This window comes from Oculina patagonica, chromosome 13 (genome assembly GCF_052425735.1).
Source record: "Oculina patagonica isolate OP01 chromosome 13, crgOcupat, whole genome shotgun sequence".
In the NCBI taxonomy this organism is placed as follows: domain Eukaryota; kingdom Metazoa; phylum Cnidaria; class Anthozoa; order Scleractinia; family Oculinidae; genus Oculina; species Oculina patagonica.
In genome coordinates, this window is record NC_135770.1 from 3,760,543 (window position 1) to 3,780,868 (window position 20,326).

Below are 20,326 nucleotides of genomic sequence, written 5' to 3' on the forward strand. Positions count from 1 at the left end.
CGCCGAGCTTGATTTTCGGTTGTAAACACTTACAGCTAAAATTGCATTGCTTTGGGAAGCCGTTATGTCAAAAACATGACTACAATTCAACTAATTCACCAATAAATGGGTATTGGTTTAATAACATTGTACTGACACATCAACGTACAAGTGGTGGAAAGTTTGGGAAACCGGCGTTACGACCGACGAATACGGCACGCCATCAACTAGTATCCATCATGTTTAACCATTTATCAGTTTCACCAGATTATACAGAGAATTGAAACCTTTTTATTTTCTGCCTTTGCGAAATTTTTAACTAAGTAAGAATCGCCGAGGGTACCACACTATTAATTTCTCTTGTGAACATCTCGGACTTATTCAAATCAAGTCCACCGCTCCTACACACATAGGCCGCTCTGACAGTCGAACCAGCTGACGATATATCGCCCACTGTGTTTTTAGAAAATAACTTTCTTATTTCCCTTCGTATTTCCCCAATACGCCAGCAATACCAGAGTGGGTTCAGTGCGCTGTTAACAAATGAAAGTGTCCCGGATACGTTAAGCGCAACTTTAACAGACGTCGTGAACCCAGTGACTTGAAACGCTATCAAGCAGCACATCAAGGGACAATAGCAAAACAGAAACAGCAAAAACACGCCCAGCATAGCATTTGCTGCCTTTTTCTCGCGTCGCGTGGAGTTTGAGATCTCTCTACCATGCAACCGCGCGGTTACACGCGCGATGTCTCGAACGGAGTTTTGATGTCGTGATGCAAGGGTGTAAATTCTCCAGTAAGACCATAAACTCACACAAAGGCAAATTACAATCGCGACGACGCCAAGATAGCTAGCAGAGTTGCTATCGAGGAACCAAAAGCGCACGGCTTGTTGAACAATTAAAACGATCCAAAAGCACAATACTATAGAAAGTGTCTTCTTGGTTGTAATAAGAGTATGATATCTTAATGGACGAAACAGTGAAATATACCTCTCTACGCCAATAGCGGTCAAAGTTAGGAATGACACTCCCGAGGCTGTCCACCCAGTAAGCTCTGTAACCAGCTTCGCAATGCAAAGAAGTTGAAAGTCTCCGCGGTTTTCGCTAACTTTGTAGACAATGGTTGCTGGCTGAGATACCAAACCGACAATTAAATCAGAAAAAGCTAAACAGCTTAATAAAACGTTACTAGCCGTGTGAAGCGCGGGATTTTTCCACATAACAACGAGTACTAAACCGTTCGCTGTTACCGCCACGACAGATGAAACTCCGTTTATAACGGAAGTTGTTATGTTCATGAAAAACACGTAAAAAGGCACATCGAGGTTAATTTCGAGAAAGTAGCAGCTTTTCTCGAAAGATTGCTGTGGCATTTTCGTGGAATATAAGCCCGTAGAATTCATTGCTGAAAGTTGAGCTTAGCTTGTTGCCGTTAAAAAAATTCTTAAATAATTAAGTTAACGCAATCCTCTTACAGTTTGACTCTAGGTTCTTCGCAAGAGCACGTTTCGCAAACTCTCTGTATTTGTGAACAATTATCCTTATTTTCACTTCTGTTCAGCTCATTTTTCTTTTTATTAGTATCTGTCATAGTTAGTCACTTTTATTTGAATCTTTTAATAAAATTAACTCCAATAAGAGTGGATGATCAGCAAGACTGGCGTAACACGAAGACCATGTTCACTTGTTGATGATTTTCGTTTTTCTCATTATGTATGTCCTTGACAATGTATTGATTTTGTAAAGAGAATTTACATATTTATGCTTGTTGAAGCCTAAGGGGTTAAGACAGGTGTTGTCAAATTTTAATTAGTTGCACAAATGACATTTTTTTTATCATAATTTCAATTATAGCCAAAGGCAGCTGAATAAATCTGTAGCTTAGCAGAACCTTTAAAATTGCAATCGTGACTTACACACTGAAGTTAATTCGAACTTATCCGACAAAATGCATCAACTGAGTGAGCTCAAAATTTGACTTGCAAAAATCGTTGTTGAGATACATCATTGCTTGGAAACAAAATTACACTATGAATTAGTACCCTGGCTAGAATTGTGTTTGCTATTTTGGCAAATACATCAGAGCTTGAGTAAACGAGCTTAATAAAAATATATCGAATCATGCAGTATTGTGTTCAGGTCGTGGTGAATCCCGCGCGGGGAGCGGGAAACGAAGGGTGTTGCACTTCCATATATGGGCGTTATTGGTTTGCGTCGCGGAATAGGGTATGGTTTGTGATGGTTCTCAGTCTCTGCTGGTTCCAGCGTTGGCAAGAGTCATTGTGTTCTGTTCCTTGACAATTCAAGATCAACCTCGCACCTAGATTTTTCGTTCCCTTTGACCAGCTTTCGCAAACGAGCGACCCTGGAAAGTCCTTATTCGGCGTCCGAAAATATCGGACTTACGGTTGAACTGCGCATTCCGAGCTTTCAAAATGGCTCGAGAAACTCCTTGGTGTTTTACTTCTGCCAGTTTTTGTTTACAAAACTAAGCAAAAACGTTCCTGCATCCGGAACTCTCGAGAGAGTCAAGAATCGCTCATTTCGTCAATCTTACACAGTAAGAAGTGACAGGTCGAAGTACGAGATTTGGACAAAATACTTCAGTGATCTCACAAGGCTGCTTGACTTCATTCAGGAGTAGAAATGCAGGCACCGGGAGTATTAGCAAACGTAATCGTCCATGTTAAATGATGTATTTCTTCATTGCCTCGAAACACCATTTTTTAAAAGTTTCCAGAGAGCTCTCCGGATCTCACGCATTCTCCAACAGTAAAAAGCAGGGTTAAGTGAAGAGTTTATATACACTACAGTTACTGAGACGCCGAGAGCAACATGGAGATCTGTAGTGACTCTCTCTTCTACCGTCATGATAACGAAGCAACAGAAAAGAGGAGTGTAACAGACAAGAAACAGCGCGAAGAGGTATGTCATGGTTAAAGCTGTCTTGGTTCTTGATGCCACATCAAGAGCCCTTCCTTGATTCGACTGAAGATGGCGCGTGACATCTCTGATAGCTCTTTTGTGGTGACGCGCCAGACAAATGATTTTTAGATGAATAAAACAGTTTAATATCAAAAGCAACGGCAAGAGTACATGAGCAATCAGACCTATCTCTGATACAAAGAAACGCGTCAAGGCTGACGAAACAATGATGATCCAACAAAACACCAAGACAAATACGACACGATTCTTTGTTACGATTGCTTCGTATCTGAGAGGATACATAAGGCAAATGTATCGTTCGATGCTCATCACGAACAGAGTAAGAAATGTTACCCCAGCACCTATGCCACCAAACGTCTCTGACAAGAACCAGAAGATACAAGCATTTGATGGAGAGGCATTTCTGTATCCTACCTTGACCATGAAACTTGTCTGCGACAACAAGCCGACGAAGATATCCGATGACGACAACGAACAAAGCAAAGTATGTTTCGGTGACTGTCGGAGTGATGGTGTCCGCAAAATTGCGCACAGAACGAGTAGGTTGGAAGAAATTGTTGTTATCGAGGAGATCCCGTTTGCAATGAGAAGGAAGATGGAAAAATCCATGGTATACCAAGAAATTACTGCCTGCACGTCCATAAATGAACACAACTGTTCCAGAGGAACTGAAGTAGAAATATCAGTTGAAGTAGGCACCAATGTTTGGTTCAACGACATGATAATTTTAAGTATATCTGTTGTGTGCTGCTGTCCCGTGCTTTCATGTAAACTGGCTCTTTTTAAAATCTTTCAAAATCAGTCTTATAAAGACCTGCACATAACAAAATATATATATGTTGCCCACTCCTTGCTAAACGAAAATATCAAAGTCTAGGATTAACAGTTATCTTAAATGTATAAATAATGTTTACAATGCAGAAATTTCATTTCAAGATTCAAACATTTGACTGTCAAAGTAAACAAAAATCTTTATTTTGTATGTTGGTAGTTGTCAGTTTTAAACTGAATTGCTTTTGATAAACCAATAACTAGGTTACTTTTTTAATAGCTTCCATCGAACGGTCAAATTAAATTATTAAACGGTGAAACAAAAGACGACACATGGAGGCTCACACTGGACTCATGCAATAAAGAGTTGACAAGTTGAGAAGGCAGAATTTTTTCTGGTTTCTTTCTTTGCAATTTCTTTAATTGCGATTCACTGCGAGGATCATTTCTTCACTTTACAAAGAGTTGGCAATTGTCTCCTAAATTCTCTCTCTGAAGCTTATAACAGGTTATAACCCCGAAAATTTTCTTTCCGAAAAACCTATCATTGAACACGCCCTTCAAGTGGCAGGCCAACGGCGTTTTTTTTTCTCATTGTCTCCAGTTTAAACTTTCTGTCAAAGGAGATTTTCCTTGTCATGTTTGAAATAATAAGGAAAAATTGGAGAATTCAGATCTTAATTTAAGGCGCGGAAAAGGGTCGCGAAAACAAGCAAAAACAGACTAATTTGGTTTTTTAATATTTTTTATTTAATTTCATGATCAGGTTGATTCATCTTGTTATTGTGTACATATCTTACTTTTCTCGCAAGTCAATACCAGTTTAATTATCTCAAGTATGTAACTTTACTGATCCAGTCTGCAACAGATCCGGCACACTTTTTGATTGGTTTGCTGTTTTGGTTAATTTTAACCTTTCCTGGCTTTACGTTGACTTATTTCCCCCTTCTCAGGGACCTCGATCTTAGCCGTGTAATTTCTTTATAAAAATAGTCGTTAGGTGATCGAAATATTAATAATAACATTCAACAACAGCCATTTGATACAGACTCACCGTATTCACTCCCCATAAAATAAAATTCAGATCGACTACGAAAAACGGAGGGTGTAGATGTCGTCATTTGACGGAAACTATCAGAATTCATTTCGCTTTTCCGTTATTATTAAAATTTTGAATCCACAATGGGTTGAAAAAAACAATTGCTGTAATTAGAATGACAAAACGAAAAAGTGAATGATACTGGTACACTGTAGTTGTAGTCAAATGAGCCAACATGCAAATCAAGTATGGGAGAAGGCATGCCACTCAAACCGATGATACAAATATTGCAAATAAACGTAACATGTTTAAAATACCAACAGTCCGGAGACCTGCTGACTGCTTGGCTCTTTGCAAAGTGCGACCGAGGAGTTGAACCCGGAGCAACCGCGAACAAATTTGGCTAATGAAAGAGTGGGAAAGTTACAGACTTAAACCCGGGAACTCCCGCTCCTCCACGCTTTTTACTGAAACACGTTCAAACGTCTGACCGTTAGTTGTGTAACATGCACACACATGCTTTCCTAAAAAGGAAAGTCCACTAAAAGAGAAAGCTCTTCTTGCGTGATAATGGTAACTGAAGAAATTTTGTTTGTTCAAGAGCGAGGTAATATTTCTGTTAGCTTGCATAGGAAATGGAAGCCGCCCGCTGAGAATAACAATTCAATTTGTTAAAAGCTTCATTTATTTTTACACGCCATGCTTTTCATCGCAAAAATGATTCAGCATTCAGTGTAAACATATTGATAATTCAGCCCTCGACTAGTTAGTAATGATTCAATTTGGAAAAAATCTTTAAAAATTTATGTTGCTAAAACAATTCCTTCGAAAGCCTTCCACTTTTGTTCAAATTAAAGCTAGACAAAATAACCAAGGCAGATAAAAGGTAGCTTATTATAATTACTCCTTCGTCTTTTTTTTACCCTCGTCCCGCCTTCATGCCCGCTTGATAAAAATGAAATTTTAAAACATAAAAACTTCGTACGAGGAAATTCACTTTTATATATATGACTGGATTTATGAAAACCAGGTTAGTGAAATTTTCACCGTTGTAAGCGCAAATCGCCGTAAACGCGTTTTTTTCTCGCCAGAAACTCCAAAGTAGACGATATAAAAACTAAAGTGAATGTCAGTCTTTTTTCTCTCCTCCTCTCTCTTTTCTACCTTTCAGCGCTGTAGTTCATTTTGTTTTTCCATTCTCGGCATGTTTTTAGGCCACATCGCAGTGTAATGTACTTGGCCAAAAACACTCAGGTCACCGGCTTTTCTTTGACCACGTTTTCATAAATCCAGTTATATATACAAGGGTCTACAAGCATGTGAAAAAAAGAGTCGAAATTATCAGAGAGAATTTTTCGATGCGTAATTTTTCAAGATTAATGTAACCATTTTTGGTGTTAACTAAACGTTTCAAGAAGATCCTAAACGTTGTCTACAGCTAGTTTTTTGGAAATTCCCCCTTATACAAGAATGTGGAAACTTCTAGACAAAAACAGTCGAAATCATTGTAGAGAATTTACCGATGTGTAACGTCTAGCTTTTATATTGTTTGTTTTTTTAATTACCTAAGCTTCAACTACTTAACTAATGCCATCGTAAAACTGCTGTGCTTTTGTTTGTAAAGAATCGTTTTTCGTTCTAATAGGATCAGTGCATGGGGGGTAACATTTGCTGATCAGACAAAGAGAATTGGAATTCACAGCAGGCAACGTTCTTTTTCAAAGTTAAAATCAATATCACCTTATGGCAACATAATTACACTTATTTCATCAAGGTGCTTGGATTATGGTTATGGGAATTAAGCTCGAAGAAGAAGTGGCCTTTTAAACAAAAAGACGATTTGGTGGTCGTTCCTTGTGTCACCTTGAGTACGGTAGTTATACATTTTTGGTTATTTGCAAACGTAACTAACACCTTAAACAATTCTACCCTTCCATTTTACTCAGTTTCACTGTTGCAGATGTTTTACTTGTGGGCAATTTTCACGCACGAATGCTATGGTTAATGTTTGCTTTTTTATCTTTGAAATGCTTAACTTTATAGTTTCAAGTAATAAAGTTTTGGGTATTTATTAATGTCAGCAATAATTTTAAAAGGTATATATTTCTAATTTTTAAAATTCTCCTCTAAATTATCGATGAAAACGAATTAACCTCAAGATTATAACCCAAGGAAATAAAACAACACCAAAAGGGTAATGGGGCAGAAATCAATCTAAAACAAACATAGTTAGAATGTGTTCGAGTGTATAAGACTCATGACAGTGCAGCCGAACTTGAAAAAATTTAAGTGAATCGATATCATTTTACAGATTTAATCGGTGTCTTTCTTTACCTTAAGAGTGTAAAAATTTTAGGCTGCGCCTCGAATTTTTAAACTTGATAAAACACTTCTAGGGCAATGAAAGTTTGTTGGAAAAATTGGGGTGTTGGAAAACTCGGGGGCAAAATTTCAGTGATTGACCGAGGAAAGCAAACCACTTATGGTTCGAGTTATCGGACTCGGGCTCGAGAAATCGAGAGTTCGAGAAGATGCCGGGAATTCCACTGCTAAGTACGCAAGTAAAGGATTTGAAAATGGATCAGCACACCATTTATTTTGCTGGTGTAACGTCATTAGAGTCGAAATGTTTGCAAATCACCAGTAAGGAAGATAAAGAAAAACCTTTCATTAGATATTTGAAAATTTTCGATCGTTCATCAAAAACATCTGTTTTCTTTTCATCTGCTTTCGTTGAAAACTGCGAGATATTAAATCATGCAATAAGTTTGGATTAAAAAGGTGGAAAAAACTTGCTTACATCGCATAAAGAGGGATCCAGATTTTTTGAATCTCTAAGGGAATCAAAAATTTGTTCGAGAAATCAGAAGTTGCTGAAATCCGGGTTAACTTTGCAGTGTTTGACTTAGCCAGTGAAGGAAACCCAAGGGAAACGACTCTTGATTCAAATCACCGGGAGGTTCGAGAGATTGAGGGTTCGAAAAGCGGGATTCCACGGTTTTGCAAGATTTCGATCGTTGTTTATAATCGCTGTTTTCATTTATTTGAGTTGAAGGCCACTCTTCGTATAATCAAGTCATGTATATTGAACTACTCAAGGGCTTCGTCATTACAGTAGCTGTTCAAGTCGTTCTTCATACAGTACAGCTAGGCGCGCTGTGTCCCAATGACAATTGTTTAACAGGTGGATTCTTCTTTGCTCCTGGAAGAAACATGGTCAACAACCACGCCCTTCGTGGTCACGTGTTTGATAACTTTACAGTCAACCAGCCAATTGAATGCTTTAGAAAATGTCATTCTGAATGCCAATGCATCTCGTTCAACTATCTGACGAATGTGAACGAGAATAACTGTGAACTAAATGAAGAAAACAGGCACACCAATTCAAGTGGGCTCAAATCTATGGAGGGATCACAGCACTATGATCTGAATATTAACTACGACATAAGGGTAAGCTATGTACAGAATTGCCCGCGAGTAGGCCCACGTTTGAGAATATGTACGCGCGCGAGTGGCGAAGCGGCAAGAAAAAGTTGGCGTGCTTCCACCCCAGACGTCTTTCGCTCGCGGACTCTTTCTCTCAGCGTGTATTGCCAAACGTGAGCCTGCTCGTAGGCCCGGGGGTACTCGCATTTGAAAGGGGCGGGGATGCTCGTCGTTTCGCTTAGAGGTGTAAAATTTCGGATTTTTGGTCTTGCTTAGGGATTTCCGGGCAAAACGCCATTACGTCAATATTTTTAGCCCTAATGGTCTCGTTCAGGGCTGCACACGAAGAAATATACAAATATAAATTCTATTTTTTGGTATCTTTAAGGGCACAAGAAAAGAAAAGCTTAAGCCACACCCAGATTGGTCTCTTTTAGGGGTTCTTTTCAAAATGTCCGACTAGCATCCCCGTCTCTTTCTTATAGGAGTCCCCCGGGCTTGCAGGCTATGTACAGAGGAAATAAACACTTACATAATCAGAAAAACATATACGAACGGGTGGGTACAAATTCCTGAATTTTTTATGACTTCTAATTTTCCAAATCCTTTTCTGCCCGTACTATTTCTGCCAGTACTTTCTCCTTTCTAAATATCTCCCTTCTGCCATGACGTATATATTTTAAGATATGAGATGTCCTCAACGTAAAGAACAGTTAGTGAAAACAAGACCTTCGCAAACTACAAAATAAAATCGGAAACCTAAAGCTAAAAACTAGCAAGGGAAATGGTACCTTTTCCTTGAAAATTCAGGGATCGAGACTGTAATAATAAGACTGTTTTGTACGTCTTCACAAAATAGTTTTCTACAAACATGAAACAGTATAATAGGCCTTATCACGGTTTTCGAGTAGGCAAAGCGAGTAGAAATTACAGTGTTTGTATGGGAATCCGACGGCAAATATCTTTTACAAAAATTGAATTCTGGACAACTTATGAATTGTAAAGTTAAGATACTAGACAAAAGTTTTTATTCACTAAGTTTGAAGGGTGTAGCGGGGCTAGAAAGCATTCAGTTACCCTTTCAATTTCCCATACATTTGTCTATAATTTTTTCCCGCGAACTGCGTCAACTCTGAACTGGAACGTAAATCTGCAGAGAAAATACACTGAGACAAAGGCCTATTTTGAAATGCTTAATCTTGTCTTTTCACCTGAGAAGTAAAATGACAAAGTTGCCAATTTCTGTACCATGTACCATATTTCGTCAGGCCAATGTAACTTCTGCTGAATGTCAGAACGGATGTTGTGGAAGCCAGCCCTGTCTTAACGGAGGAACCTGTCACGAGACCTGTGACGTCAGAGGCAAAAGATTCACGTGCGCATGCCCTCCGCACTTCACGGGAAGATTTTGCGAGACTGGTAAGCTAAGCAGAAAATTCTATTTTAGTTGAATTACACGTTGAATAATCCGCCACAATCTTTTCTTTTGCCATCAATATGCTATTTTGGTTTATAACCATTTCAGATGTTGTTTTAGTTTATTTCATTACCAGTAGACTAGTTGTTACAGTAGAATCCCGATAACTCGAACCTCTAAAGGTCAGCACACACTAGGGGACTAGTCGCGGGGACTTGTTTCGGGGACCAGTCCCCTAGTGTGTACTAGTATTTTGCATCGAAATTCTAGTCGCAGGGACTACATTTTTGGTCTCTGCGACTAGTCCCACGAATTAAGCTGGTTTGATTTCTGGGACTAGTCGCAGGGACCAATAGTCCCCAAAATGGTCAATTTTGTAGTGTGTATACACTAAGGGATAAGTCCCTGTGACTATTTTCTGCGACTAGTCCCCTAGTGTGTGCCTAGCTTAAGGTCATGAACGAAAATTGGTTCGAGAAATCAAAACCACGTATTTTTCTTCTGAACCAAACCACGATTTTTTTCTTCATAATGTCCACAGCGTGTTATTTCAAGGCGTTTGAAGAGAATGTAAACTGGTTCGTAGCCCAGCAAGCCTGTCGCAGTTTCAACAGTAACCTTGTTTCGATACACAGCGCCGAGGAAAACGAGTTCATTCTGGATTTAGTTGCTGTTCAAATTCCGTCACGTACGTCTGCAATTTGGACTGGACTCAATGACTTGGCAACGGACGGAGTCTTTAAATGGGATGATGGGTATGCTGTGTCATTCACCAATTGGCGTCAAGATCAACCAAATGATTTGCAAGATTCCAACTGCACTTTAATGTTTGTTGATCATGAACCTCGCGGAGTGTGGAAAAACGTAGACTGCCGTAAAGAGCGTTATTACGTCTGCACCTGCAATTGCACCAGCGATGAATGCGGTCTGTGTTGAGCCATTTCTGTCGGTTACAGTAAAAACCCGCGAGTAAGGACCAATTTTTTTCCAAGTTACCTAAACAGGTTCTTACATAAATGGTAATTAACACAAATTTAGGCTGTTTAGGTTCTTAAATAGGTTCTTATTTTCTGAAGAAAAGTTTAGATTGTTGCTAGTAGGGGTGTTCGGCCTATTCCTTGTATAAAATTCGCCTACCACATAAGTATAATATGTAAAAATGAAGCACTCATCATTCAGAACATAACATTACATACATGTACAGTAATGCCTTGTCCAGTTTATTGCAATCATATCTAACAGAAAATAAAACTCTTATATAAATTTGGCATTTACATTGCAACTGTAAATGTCGGCACACACTAAGGGACTGGTCGCAGGGAAGAGCAGGAATTAATGTATGGACTGCCAAATCTTCAAATTTCCAAACTGCAGCGTGTTCAAAATGCCGCTGCAAGACTCATTATAGACATACCAAAGTACTCACATATAACTCCAGCCCTCTACGAGCTTCATTGGCTTCCCGTTGCTCATCGAATTAAGTTTAAGATTTTAATTCTTACCTTTAAATCAATTTATGGTCTTGCGCCATCTTATCTTAGTGATTTGGTGAAAGTTAAGCAAACGAGCTCATACTCGTTACGCTCAAATAGTAGCCTATTATTAGAAGTTCCACGGGAGACAATGCGCCCAACACTTGGCGGCAGGTCCTTCACTTCATCTGCACCGGCTTTATGGAACAGTTTGCCGGCCGACCTGCGTATTATTACGACACTTGGTGTTTTTAAAAGTAAACACTGAAAATTTGACCCATACAGACTATAAAATGTTTGTAAATCTCTAATTTACAGACTTCGAGTTTCCTGAAAGACAAAATTTTAAAATTATTTAAGAATTATATGTTTCGTCAAAAGAAAGTAGAAAATGAAACAGAAAAGGAAAGACGAAGAAAAAACAGACAAAAATCTCACACAAATGGAAATAAAAGACCGCACAAAAAATGTCTGAAAAAAAGCCAAAAAAGAAAAAATCTACAAATGAAGCAACACACAAAATCTCAACACACCATCCTAACCAGAAAACAGAGAAAGAGAGAAAGAGAATGAGAGGGAAAAGAGGAAAAAAAGAAGACCGACATGCGTCGACCACATATTAATGTGCGATTAATGCCCGCCTGAGGTCCCAGCGATGCGATAAGAAAGTGCCGGATACCTAAGAGAAAGAGATGTAAATAGTTGTACCACAGCACAAGTACGTGCCGCAAATGCACCGACTTGAAACGACCGGACACGTAATGAACACAAAAAAATGACGCAGAAATCAAAAATGACACAAATGGCCAAACCGAGAAATGGGAGACAGGAGGAGGAGACCGGCGCGGAACGTCCAAAATGGCACGGGCCAATCCAATGACCACGGCCAAAAAGCAAACGAAAATTCCGAATGTCACCGAAAAAATGTAAATGAGAGCGACAAGCGACAAAGCGAACGGTGTTTTATGGGCCGAGCAAGGCACACAAAAACCAAGACCCCCAAAAACAAAAAAAAATAAAGAAAATGATACATTTTCCCAACGAAAAGAAGATAAAATTATTTCGACGAACGCTTTTGTTTTTCGCCAACGCTACGAACAAAGGAGGGAGAGAAGCGGGAACGAGAGAAGGGAGACCACGGAAGCGGAGAGATTCGTTACAAATGATACACGAAGATCGATGCTCGAGTCGCCAAGAAAGCCGCGAAGTATCGGACGAAACACTCCCGAAGCCGCAGATAGACCGCGAACGCACGCAGGTGGACAAAGTAGAAGAAAAAGGAAGAGAGAGAGAAAGTCGGAAAGGAAAGGGGAAGAGAAGCAGGAAAAGGAGGGACCGGGGGGGGGAGAAGCGACCGAAAGAAGAAAGGCAGATAGGGGGACGACAAAAGGGAGAGAGAGAAGAGAAGAGCAGCGGAGCGGGGAAAGGCGCAGGAAAAAAGTCAGAGAAAAGCAGGGAGAGAGGAGAGCGAAGAGGGGGGGGGGGAAGAGAGGAAAGAAGGAGGAGGGGACGAGCAAAGAAGCAGAGGGAGCAGAGCAGACGGAGAGAGAGAGAAAGCCGCAGGAACCAAAGGAGAAAAGGAAAAAAGAAAAAAAAAAGAGAAGAAGGAAAGCCACAAGCAGCAAGAACCGACCAGGAGCAGAAAGTGTCCGAGACCCGCCAAGGAGAGCAGCCGACCGGCAGAAAAACACCCCGCCGCCCCAGCTGGGCCGGGGAACACCGCGCCCGAAAAAAAGGAGAAGACGAGCAAAAAAAAGCAAGGCGGACAAAGCACAAAAGAAAAAGACACAGTCCAACAACACTAAAAAATAGGACGAGCGCCGGCGTGCAACGGAAATACACCAAGGAAATAAGAAGAGAAGAAACAAAAAGAAAAACGAGACACCACATGTAAAAAAAGGAAAAACAAGAGAAAATAACCAAGTCTGAAAAGAAAAAGAGAGAAACAGGAGAGACAAGAGAACAGAACAACCAAGGCGACAGGGAGAGAGAGAACAGAGAAAGAACGAAGGCCCCCACTAGGGAGGGAAGAAAAAAAAAAAAAATAAAGGAGAAAGAAAAGGGAGAAGCAGGAGAAAAAGAGAGAGAAAAAAGAGAGCGCAGAAAAGGCGGACACACCAAGGAAGCCCAAAAAAAGAGAAAAAGAGAAAGAGAGCGAGCAAGAGCAGGAGCGAACGGCCGGCGGGAGCGAAGGACAAAAAAAAAAAAAAAGAAAAGAAGAGCGAGACAATTGATAAAGATAAGAGATATGAGATGTAAGTGAGGAAGGGAAAGTGGAGAAGAGAGAAAAATGTAATTAGAATTTATGTGATGAGTCAAAGATAGATTGACAGATCCCCACAGAGAAAGTGGAACGGAAGAGAAGTAAGACATGAAAAAAGGAAGAGAGAAAGAGAAAAATGTGAAACTACGGACTTTAGTTACAAATTCTGTAAGTGTGAAGAAGAAAAGAGAAGAACATTAAGATTTCACTAACTTTATGAAGTCTGTAAATGGTTCAAATTTTCCAGTGAAACTTAAGACATTTTTATTTAGATCAGCATTTTAATGTATCTTTTTAAATTTTTACTGTATTTTACCTTTAGGTTTTAGTTGTTTTATGTATATGTATACTTTTTATTGTTTTTAATGAAATTACTGTAAAGCGCTTTTGATCAGCACATGTAAAAAGCGCTATATAAATTATTAAATTATTATTAATTATTATTATTAACTGGAGTGATAAGGCCCCTAGGTTAGGTATCTATAAAGAGGATCCTGAATGTTGACTTATCTTGTTTTCCCAAAAGAAGTAAACATTTTTAATCAATTATAGAAAATAAGAACTTGTTTTCAAATTTTAGGCTAAATAGTTTCTTATAAAAATGGGGTCTAATTTGCAAAATTTAGCCTAACAGGTTCTTAAATGTTAGGTTCTTATTCGCGGGTTTTTACTGTATTCGCTTTCGTCTTGATTCTTAACTCAGAATTTTGCACTTACGTTCAGTATACGTTTGAACATAACAGCCGCCTAAGGCTGTTTTTACCGGCTAGCAATGACGTCGTAGTGGGAGTCGTAGTCGGAGTCACAAGAGCACCTACAACCTAGCTAATGAAAATCGAAAGTAGTAGTCAAAAGCGGAGTCATAAGCTCGACGGAATCGAAGTCGGAAAAATCAGAACGTTTCCATCTTCGTCCGATTCTGTTTACGACTTCGTTGCTTATGATCCAGGGAAAACTAGATTGACGGAGTCGCAAGCATAAGCGGGAAAATAAACCAATCACAATGCTAGTTCTCACCCCCTCCGAGTATTTCCTTTCTACCTGCGACAGCGACAATTTTGTTTTCACTGGACCATATGCGACAGTGTCATAAGCGGATTCGAAAAATGTATCGTCGGTTAGAGTGGCATGCCTTTGCCTAAGCCTTCGATCAGTTAAGTACATAGCCACTAAAAATACTACATTTTTTGTACGGCGATCTGAAATTCGTGAGTATAGCTTATGTGTCAAATGGCTGTTGTTGATTGATACCATTTATATTTTGATCAGCAAACGACTGTTTTAAAGAAGTAATCACCCATCTCCTAGACCTGCTGCTAATGAAGAGATCAGTGGCCCCGTCCCTTTGTCCCACCGGAGGAGGAGGAACTAAGTCAAAGTAAACGGCCAACAAAGGTTAAAAGAAGGGCTGTCCAAAAGTTACACGAAATTTCTTAAAAAAGTTCTCAAAAGTTGCTCCAAAATATCCAAAAAGTTGCTCGAAAGTTGCACCAAAATATCCAAAACGTTGCTCAAGAAAATTCCTCGAAATATATGCTTATTTCAATCTGGAGAAAAGATTCTGAGCATTTTCATGCAATTTAACTGCAAAAAAAATATCAAAATAGTATTTAAAGGCCAAAATTTGTTGAATGACAAGGATTCTCTCACAAAGATTAATCGCGAAGACTTACCGATGGCGTAAGTTGAAGTATCTTCTGAACTTTATCGGAAATCTTCGGCTAATCCCGTTAATCGGAAAAGTTTGAAAAATGCTCGGCAACGTTCGTAAGGCCTTCCTTCGTAATTTTCGGTCCAAAAATTGCAAAAAGTTGCTGGAAATTGCAAAAACCTCTTCGAAAGGAAAAAAGTTGCTCGATAGATAAAAGTTGGTCATAATTTGTCGAGGATCTTTGGGGCAGCATTGGTTTAAAGCACAGCAGCAAACCAGATCTATTGCAGACTTGGATCATTTAAGACACTTGAGATAATAAAACTGGAAGTAAAGTAAGATATGTACGCGATAAAAAGATGAATCAACCTGATCATAAAATTAAATAATATATATTTCTTCTTCCTCGCGGATTTTAGCCAAATTGAGGCATGGGAAATGACCATCAATTCAATGAAATATATAAAAATAACCTCTTAAAACAATGAAGGAACATTTCAATAGCACAGCAAATACAAAAAAGGCCCGGATGGACAAAAGTGACGAAGACTGAAACAGAATGCAATATGGGTTTTTGAGATATTGTTGGGCGAAACAGTTTTCAAAGATAGTCTCGTTTTTAGTGCAGAATGCACTTTTGTGATGGTTTGGTGGGCAGTCGTGTGATAAACCCCTAAACCCCTCAAGCGCTAAAGCACTATGGTGTAAACTTTTAATCAGCAATTAATTAATTAATATCAATTAATTAATTATTCCTTGTGGAGGGGGTGGGGGTGGGGGAGCACCTGACCGTACCCCTAGGTAAAACCTGGAGCACATCTACGTTACTTTCATATGAAGATCTCAAACGTATATATTTGTTTCAGAAAACCCTTTGCTCTCCTTGTGGTACTACTCCACGTTCTAGGGCAACGTTCTTTACGCCAAACGCATGCGCAGTTTAGTCTACATTTTTTGCTGGAACTCTCATGAACATCGCTTGTATTGCGTGTTTGTGGTAGGATTCCTGCAGACTTCGTGGCGCCAAGTAAAAACCGCAAATTAATTAAATTAGATTTTGAGACTTTCACAGCGCTTTCGTAATTAGGTATGCAAAAACTTGCACCGGGATTTTCGGCGTGAACACCTGATAACCAGGAAACAAATATCCTAGCTGTACTGCGTTTTAAAAAACCTGTCGAAAAAGATGTTTTTTGATTAGATTTGTTTCTTTAGTTTTTGAGAATCGTCTTTCGTGCAGTCTAAACCGTAACTTAATTAAATTAAACAAATGTCATCGATGCCGCCGTAAAACAAACAAAAAACAAAAGTTTCATGTTATCGCATTTTCAAGGAAGACAAAAGTATTTTGTTACAAACGAACAAAAGTGTCGTGTTACGTTTGCAAAGATTAGCGTAAGGAACACCTAGGAAAGAATACAAGTAGCCTGTGAACAGTTTTTCCGAAAGTAAAATAAAGCAAATAAACACGAACATATATAAAACATCATACTTTCAATTGTTCCATATTGCATTCTGCACTTACCAAATCATCGAGATTTTTTAAATTATCACGCCCGGGAAACATATTTGGTTGCAAAGTAGCTAGGAATTTGTCATTTAGATACAGAAAAATAATTCCTTTGCAAACATAAATTTACACAGCAAGTATTTGGCAAAACGTTATAAAATAAACACAATTGTCAACTCTTCATTGCATGTGTTAAGCACCGTGTGAAGCTCCAGTTGTATCGTCTTTTGGCTTACAGATCGTTTTCCGGCTTAGTTATATTTTAATTATATTTGACCTTATGATGGAAAACTATAAAAAAAGTAGCCCGGTTATTGGTTTATGACATGTAACGTAACGGTTTTTGTTTACTTTGACAGGCAAATGTTTTAATCTTGAAATGAAATATCTACGTTGTAAACAAAATTTATATATTTTCAATATTTGAAACAACTATGAGTCCTAGACGTTGAGATTTTCGTTTAGCAAGTAGTCGAGTGGGTAACTAATATGCAGGTCTTCACTAGACTCATTTTGATAGATTTAAAAAAGAACCAGTTTACATGTAAGCACAGGATAGCAGCGCACGACAAACGTCCTTAACTTTATCATGTCGTTGAACCAAACGTTGGTGCCTACTCCAAGTGATATTCCCACTTCAGTTCCTTCGGAACAGTTGTGTTCATTTATGGATCTACAGACAGCAATTTCATGGTATACAATGGACATTTCTTTTTTCCTTCTTATTGCGAACGGAATATCTTCGATAACAGCAGTTTCTTCAAATCTACTCGTCCTGTGCGCAATTCTGCGAACTCCATCACTTCGGCAGTCACCGAAAAATACTTTGCTTTGTTCGTTATCCTCGTCGGATATCTTCGTTGGGTTGTTGTCGCAGACAAGTTTCATGGTTCAGATAGAAACCAGGAATACCTCTCCATCAAATGCTTGTATCTTCTGGTTCTTGTCAGAGACGTTTGGTGGCATAGGTGCTGGGGTAACATTTCTTACTCTGTTCGTTATGAGCATCGAACGATACATTTGCCTTTTGTATCCTCTCAGATACGAAGCAATCGTCACAAAGAGTCGTGTTATATTTGTTCTTGTGTCTTGTTGGATCTTTACTGTTTCATCACTCTTAGCGCGTTTCTTAGTAGCAGAGATAGGTCTGATTGCTCATGTACTCATGCCGGTGCTTTTGATATTAAACTGTTTTATTCATCTTAAAATAATTTTTCTGGTGCGTCACCACAAAAGAGCTATCAGAGATGTCACGCGCCATCTTCAGTCGAATCAAAGAAGAGCTCTTGATGTGGCATCAAGAACCAAGACAGCTTTAACCATGACATACCTCTTCGCGCTGTTTCTTGTCTGTTACACTCCTCTTTTCTGTTGCTTCGTTATCATGGCGGTAGAAGGAAGAGTCAGTGCAAATCTCCACGTTGCTCTCGGCGTCTCAGTTACTGTAGTTTATATCAACTCTTCACTCAACCCTGCATTTTATTGTTGGAGAATGCGTGAGATCCGAAGAGCCCTCTGGAAACTTTACAAAAATGGTGTTTCTAGGCAATGAAGAGATACGTCAGCTAGTTTGGACGATCACGTTTGCTAAAACCCTATTAGTTACAGAGAGCTATACTGCACTCGAGGTGGGAAAAAAATGAAGCGGCTGTAAGGCTAGTATGATGGTAGTGCTTTCTTGTCATTTGTATATGGGTTACCTTATTTCATGAACATTCATTTACACTTGAGCAAGTTAATCATCTTGGACTTGTGAATATAAAGAAAAAAACTTGTCTGCGATTGCAACTTTTCTTTAATTTCAGGAAAATTTTCATTTGCAGGTCATTTTAATGAATTAACTCCAAACTTACAAACTTAATTTGCACAGAATATATGAACGGTTAAAAAATCAAAGCCATAAATACCTCTAAGATTCATTATTGCTGACAAACTTGCATTATAACATAGCTAGTAGAGCCGCGCAATCAAATTCGGTATACAAAAGCGTGCACCGTCCGTAATCCGAAAGTGCAAGCTGGTAGCACGAGCAAAGTGCTTCGCCAGAAAATTATTTTTCTCGTGCGGGTTTATATGTACATGTCCATCCGCAATGTTATAAAGCAATTGGTTTGTGCTTTAAGCTGTGCACTATCGAGTTTTGGTGCACTTGGGAAGTTTGGAGAAAATTGTACTTTTGACAAATTTAACAAACGAAGACATATTTCCATTATATCAGGCAAAGGCACCTTCAGCGGAGACGGAGGGAAAAAAGCATAAAAACAAGAAAAATAAAAAATATGGGTAGCGCGGAGGACGACGGGAAGGCTCCGCGCGCTTACTTTTCACCTCTCCCCAGTTCTCAGCCCGTACGAAAAACAATAACAGAAGCCTCTGAGGGGTGAGAAACATGGCAAGACAATGTATTATTAACAAGCACTGGATACTCCGTCTCGACACGCTTTTCCCTCAGTATAAACATTGTATCAAAGTTAGTTTATGTAATATAGTTTGCTAGTTAATCGAGTGCATTTGAAAGGAGTGATGCCAACAATGGGTGATCGATCTAACTTACATGAAAAACCTGCAATATTTGCACACTGTAATTCGAAAATCCTGGAATTAATTATTGCTAAAACATTCAATATTGTGTGAAGATAAAGATATTTATATATACTAGTTATGCAACGCTTTCGAGTGGTATACTATGGAATATCCCACGAGTCACTTGTATTTTCTCGGTATACACACGAGCCTTTAGGCGAGTGTGTATACCAAGAAAATACAAGTGACCAGTGGGGTATTCCATAGTATACCACGAGAAAGTGTTGTGTACCATGCCATAGAAAATACTCTTACTAAATTTTGTCGAGAATACAATCGCAGCGCACGATGGGGAGGTTGGGTTGAATACCGTCGAATATATAACGGCTTTCCTGTATTCTGATTGGCTGTTTTTTCAATGGCATGGTATAAATCACAATATGAACATGAACGCTACATTTAAGCGACTTACAAATGTAGTATTGCTCCAGTTGCATTGCAATTAATTACAAAGAGGAGCTTTACCAACTGAAGAGTTATTTACCAATTTTTGGATGACGCTGAGTACAATAATTAACAATTATCCTGCGAAATTGCGCGGAATATCGCCTGATACTTAGCCGACGAGGCCATAGGCCGAGTTGGCTAAAATCAGACGATATTCCGCAAGATTGAGCAGGATAATTGTTTTATTATTCAACAAATTGTCAACGAAACACATTTTGCAGACAGAAAAACTGTAATTATGCAGCGTTTTACAAGATTTCGGATGAATCTTCGCAACCTACGTATATCGCAGGATATCTGTTATGTACGGATGACAGATAACGTTAACATTTTGACCATATATGGGCAGCGCGCGCATGTGTTGAATAATAAGAAGAATTAAACAGATCGAAGAGGGTGTTATCCGCCGAAACCGAACGCTAAGGCGGGTAACACCCTCCCCAATCTGCATAATTCTTCATATTATACGAAAGCCGATTTTAATAATTGTTTTATCATTCATTCAAAATATTTCCAGCTAGAGTTCCAAAACACAAAATACATTTAAACGGGCTCTCACCTCGGCGTAAAATTTGCGCAAAACCATGGCCAATTCCTCCGCTGTTGCCATACTTTGGAGGTTATTCTCGTAAAGATATAAAGCTTTTTTTTTGAAAAAAAAAAAAAAAAAACAAGTGACTTCCCCTCGAAGTTTTTTTCTGTTTTCGCTTTCTTTATCTTCCAATAATATGGAATTTTTTTTCGTCGCAATTTTCAACATGGCAGCCATTTTCGCGCCCTCTAGCTCTGCAATATCAAAGCCCAGGGGGGGTACTCCGGC

At 39.0% G+C, this 20,326-nt stretch overlaps 3 protein-coding genes across 3 annotated transcripts; 2 read left to right on the forward strand and 1 right to left on the reverse strand.

The window, feature by feature from the left end:
* Positions 1-131: 131 nt before the first annotated feature.
* LOC144636658 (QRFP-like peptide receptor) lies at positions 132-1,486 on the reverse strand. The gene has a single exon (XM_078495848.1). The coding sequence runs from the start codon at positions 1,382-1,384 to the stop codon at positions 299-301; it is 1,086 nt and encodes a 361-aa protein (XP_078351974.1). The 5' UTR covers positions 1,385-1,486; the 3' UTR covers positions 132-298.
* Positions 1,487-6,497: 5,011 nt separating this feature from the next.
* LOC144635948 (neurocan core protein-like) lies at positions 6,498-11,273 on the forward strand. The gene is made up of 4 exons (XM_078495073.1): positions 6,498-6,610; positions 7,787-8,187; positions 9,432-9,582; positions 10,122-11,273. The coding sequence occupies exons 2-4, from the start codon at positions 7,816-7,818 to the stop codon at positions 10,514-10,516; spliced, it is 918 nt and encodes a 305-aa protein (XP_078351199.1). The 5' UTR covers positions 6,498-6,610; positions 7,787-7,815; the 3' UTR covers positions 10,517-11,273.
* A 5,792-nt stretch (positions 11,274-17,065) lies between these two features.
* On the forward strand, positions 17,066-18,028 carry LOC144636880 (melanocyte-stimulating hormone receptor-like). Its single transcript, XM_078496083.1, has one exon. It carries the CDS (start codon positions 17,066-17,068, stop codon positions 18,026-18,028), a length of 963 nt encoding a protein of 320 aa, XP_078352209.1.
* The last annotated feature ends 2,298 nt before the right edge of the window (positions 18,029-20,326 follow it).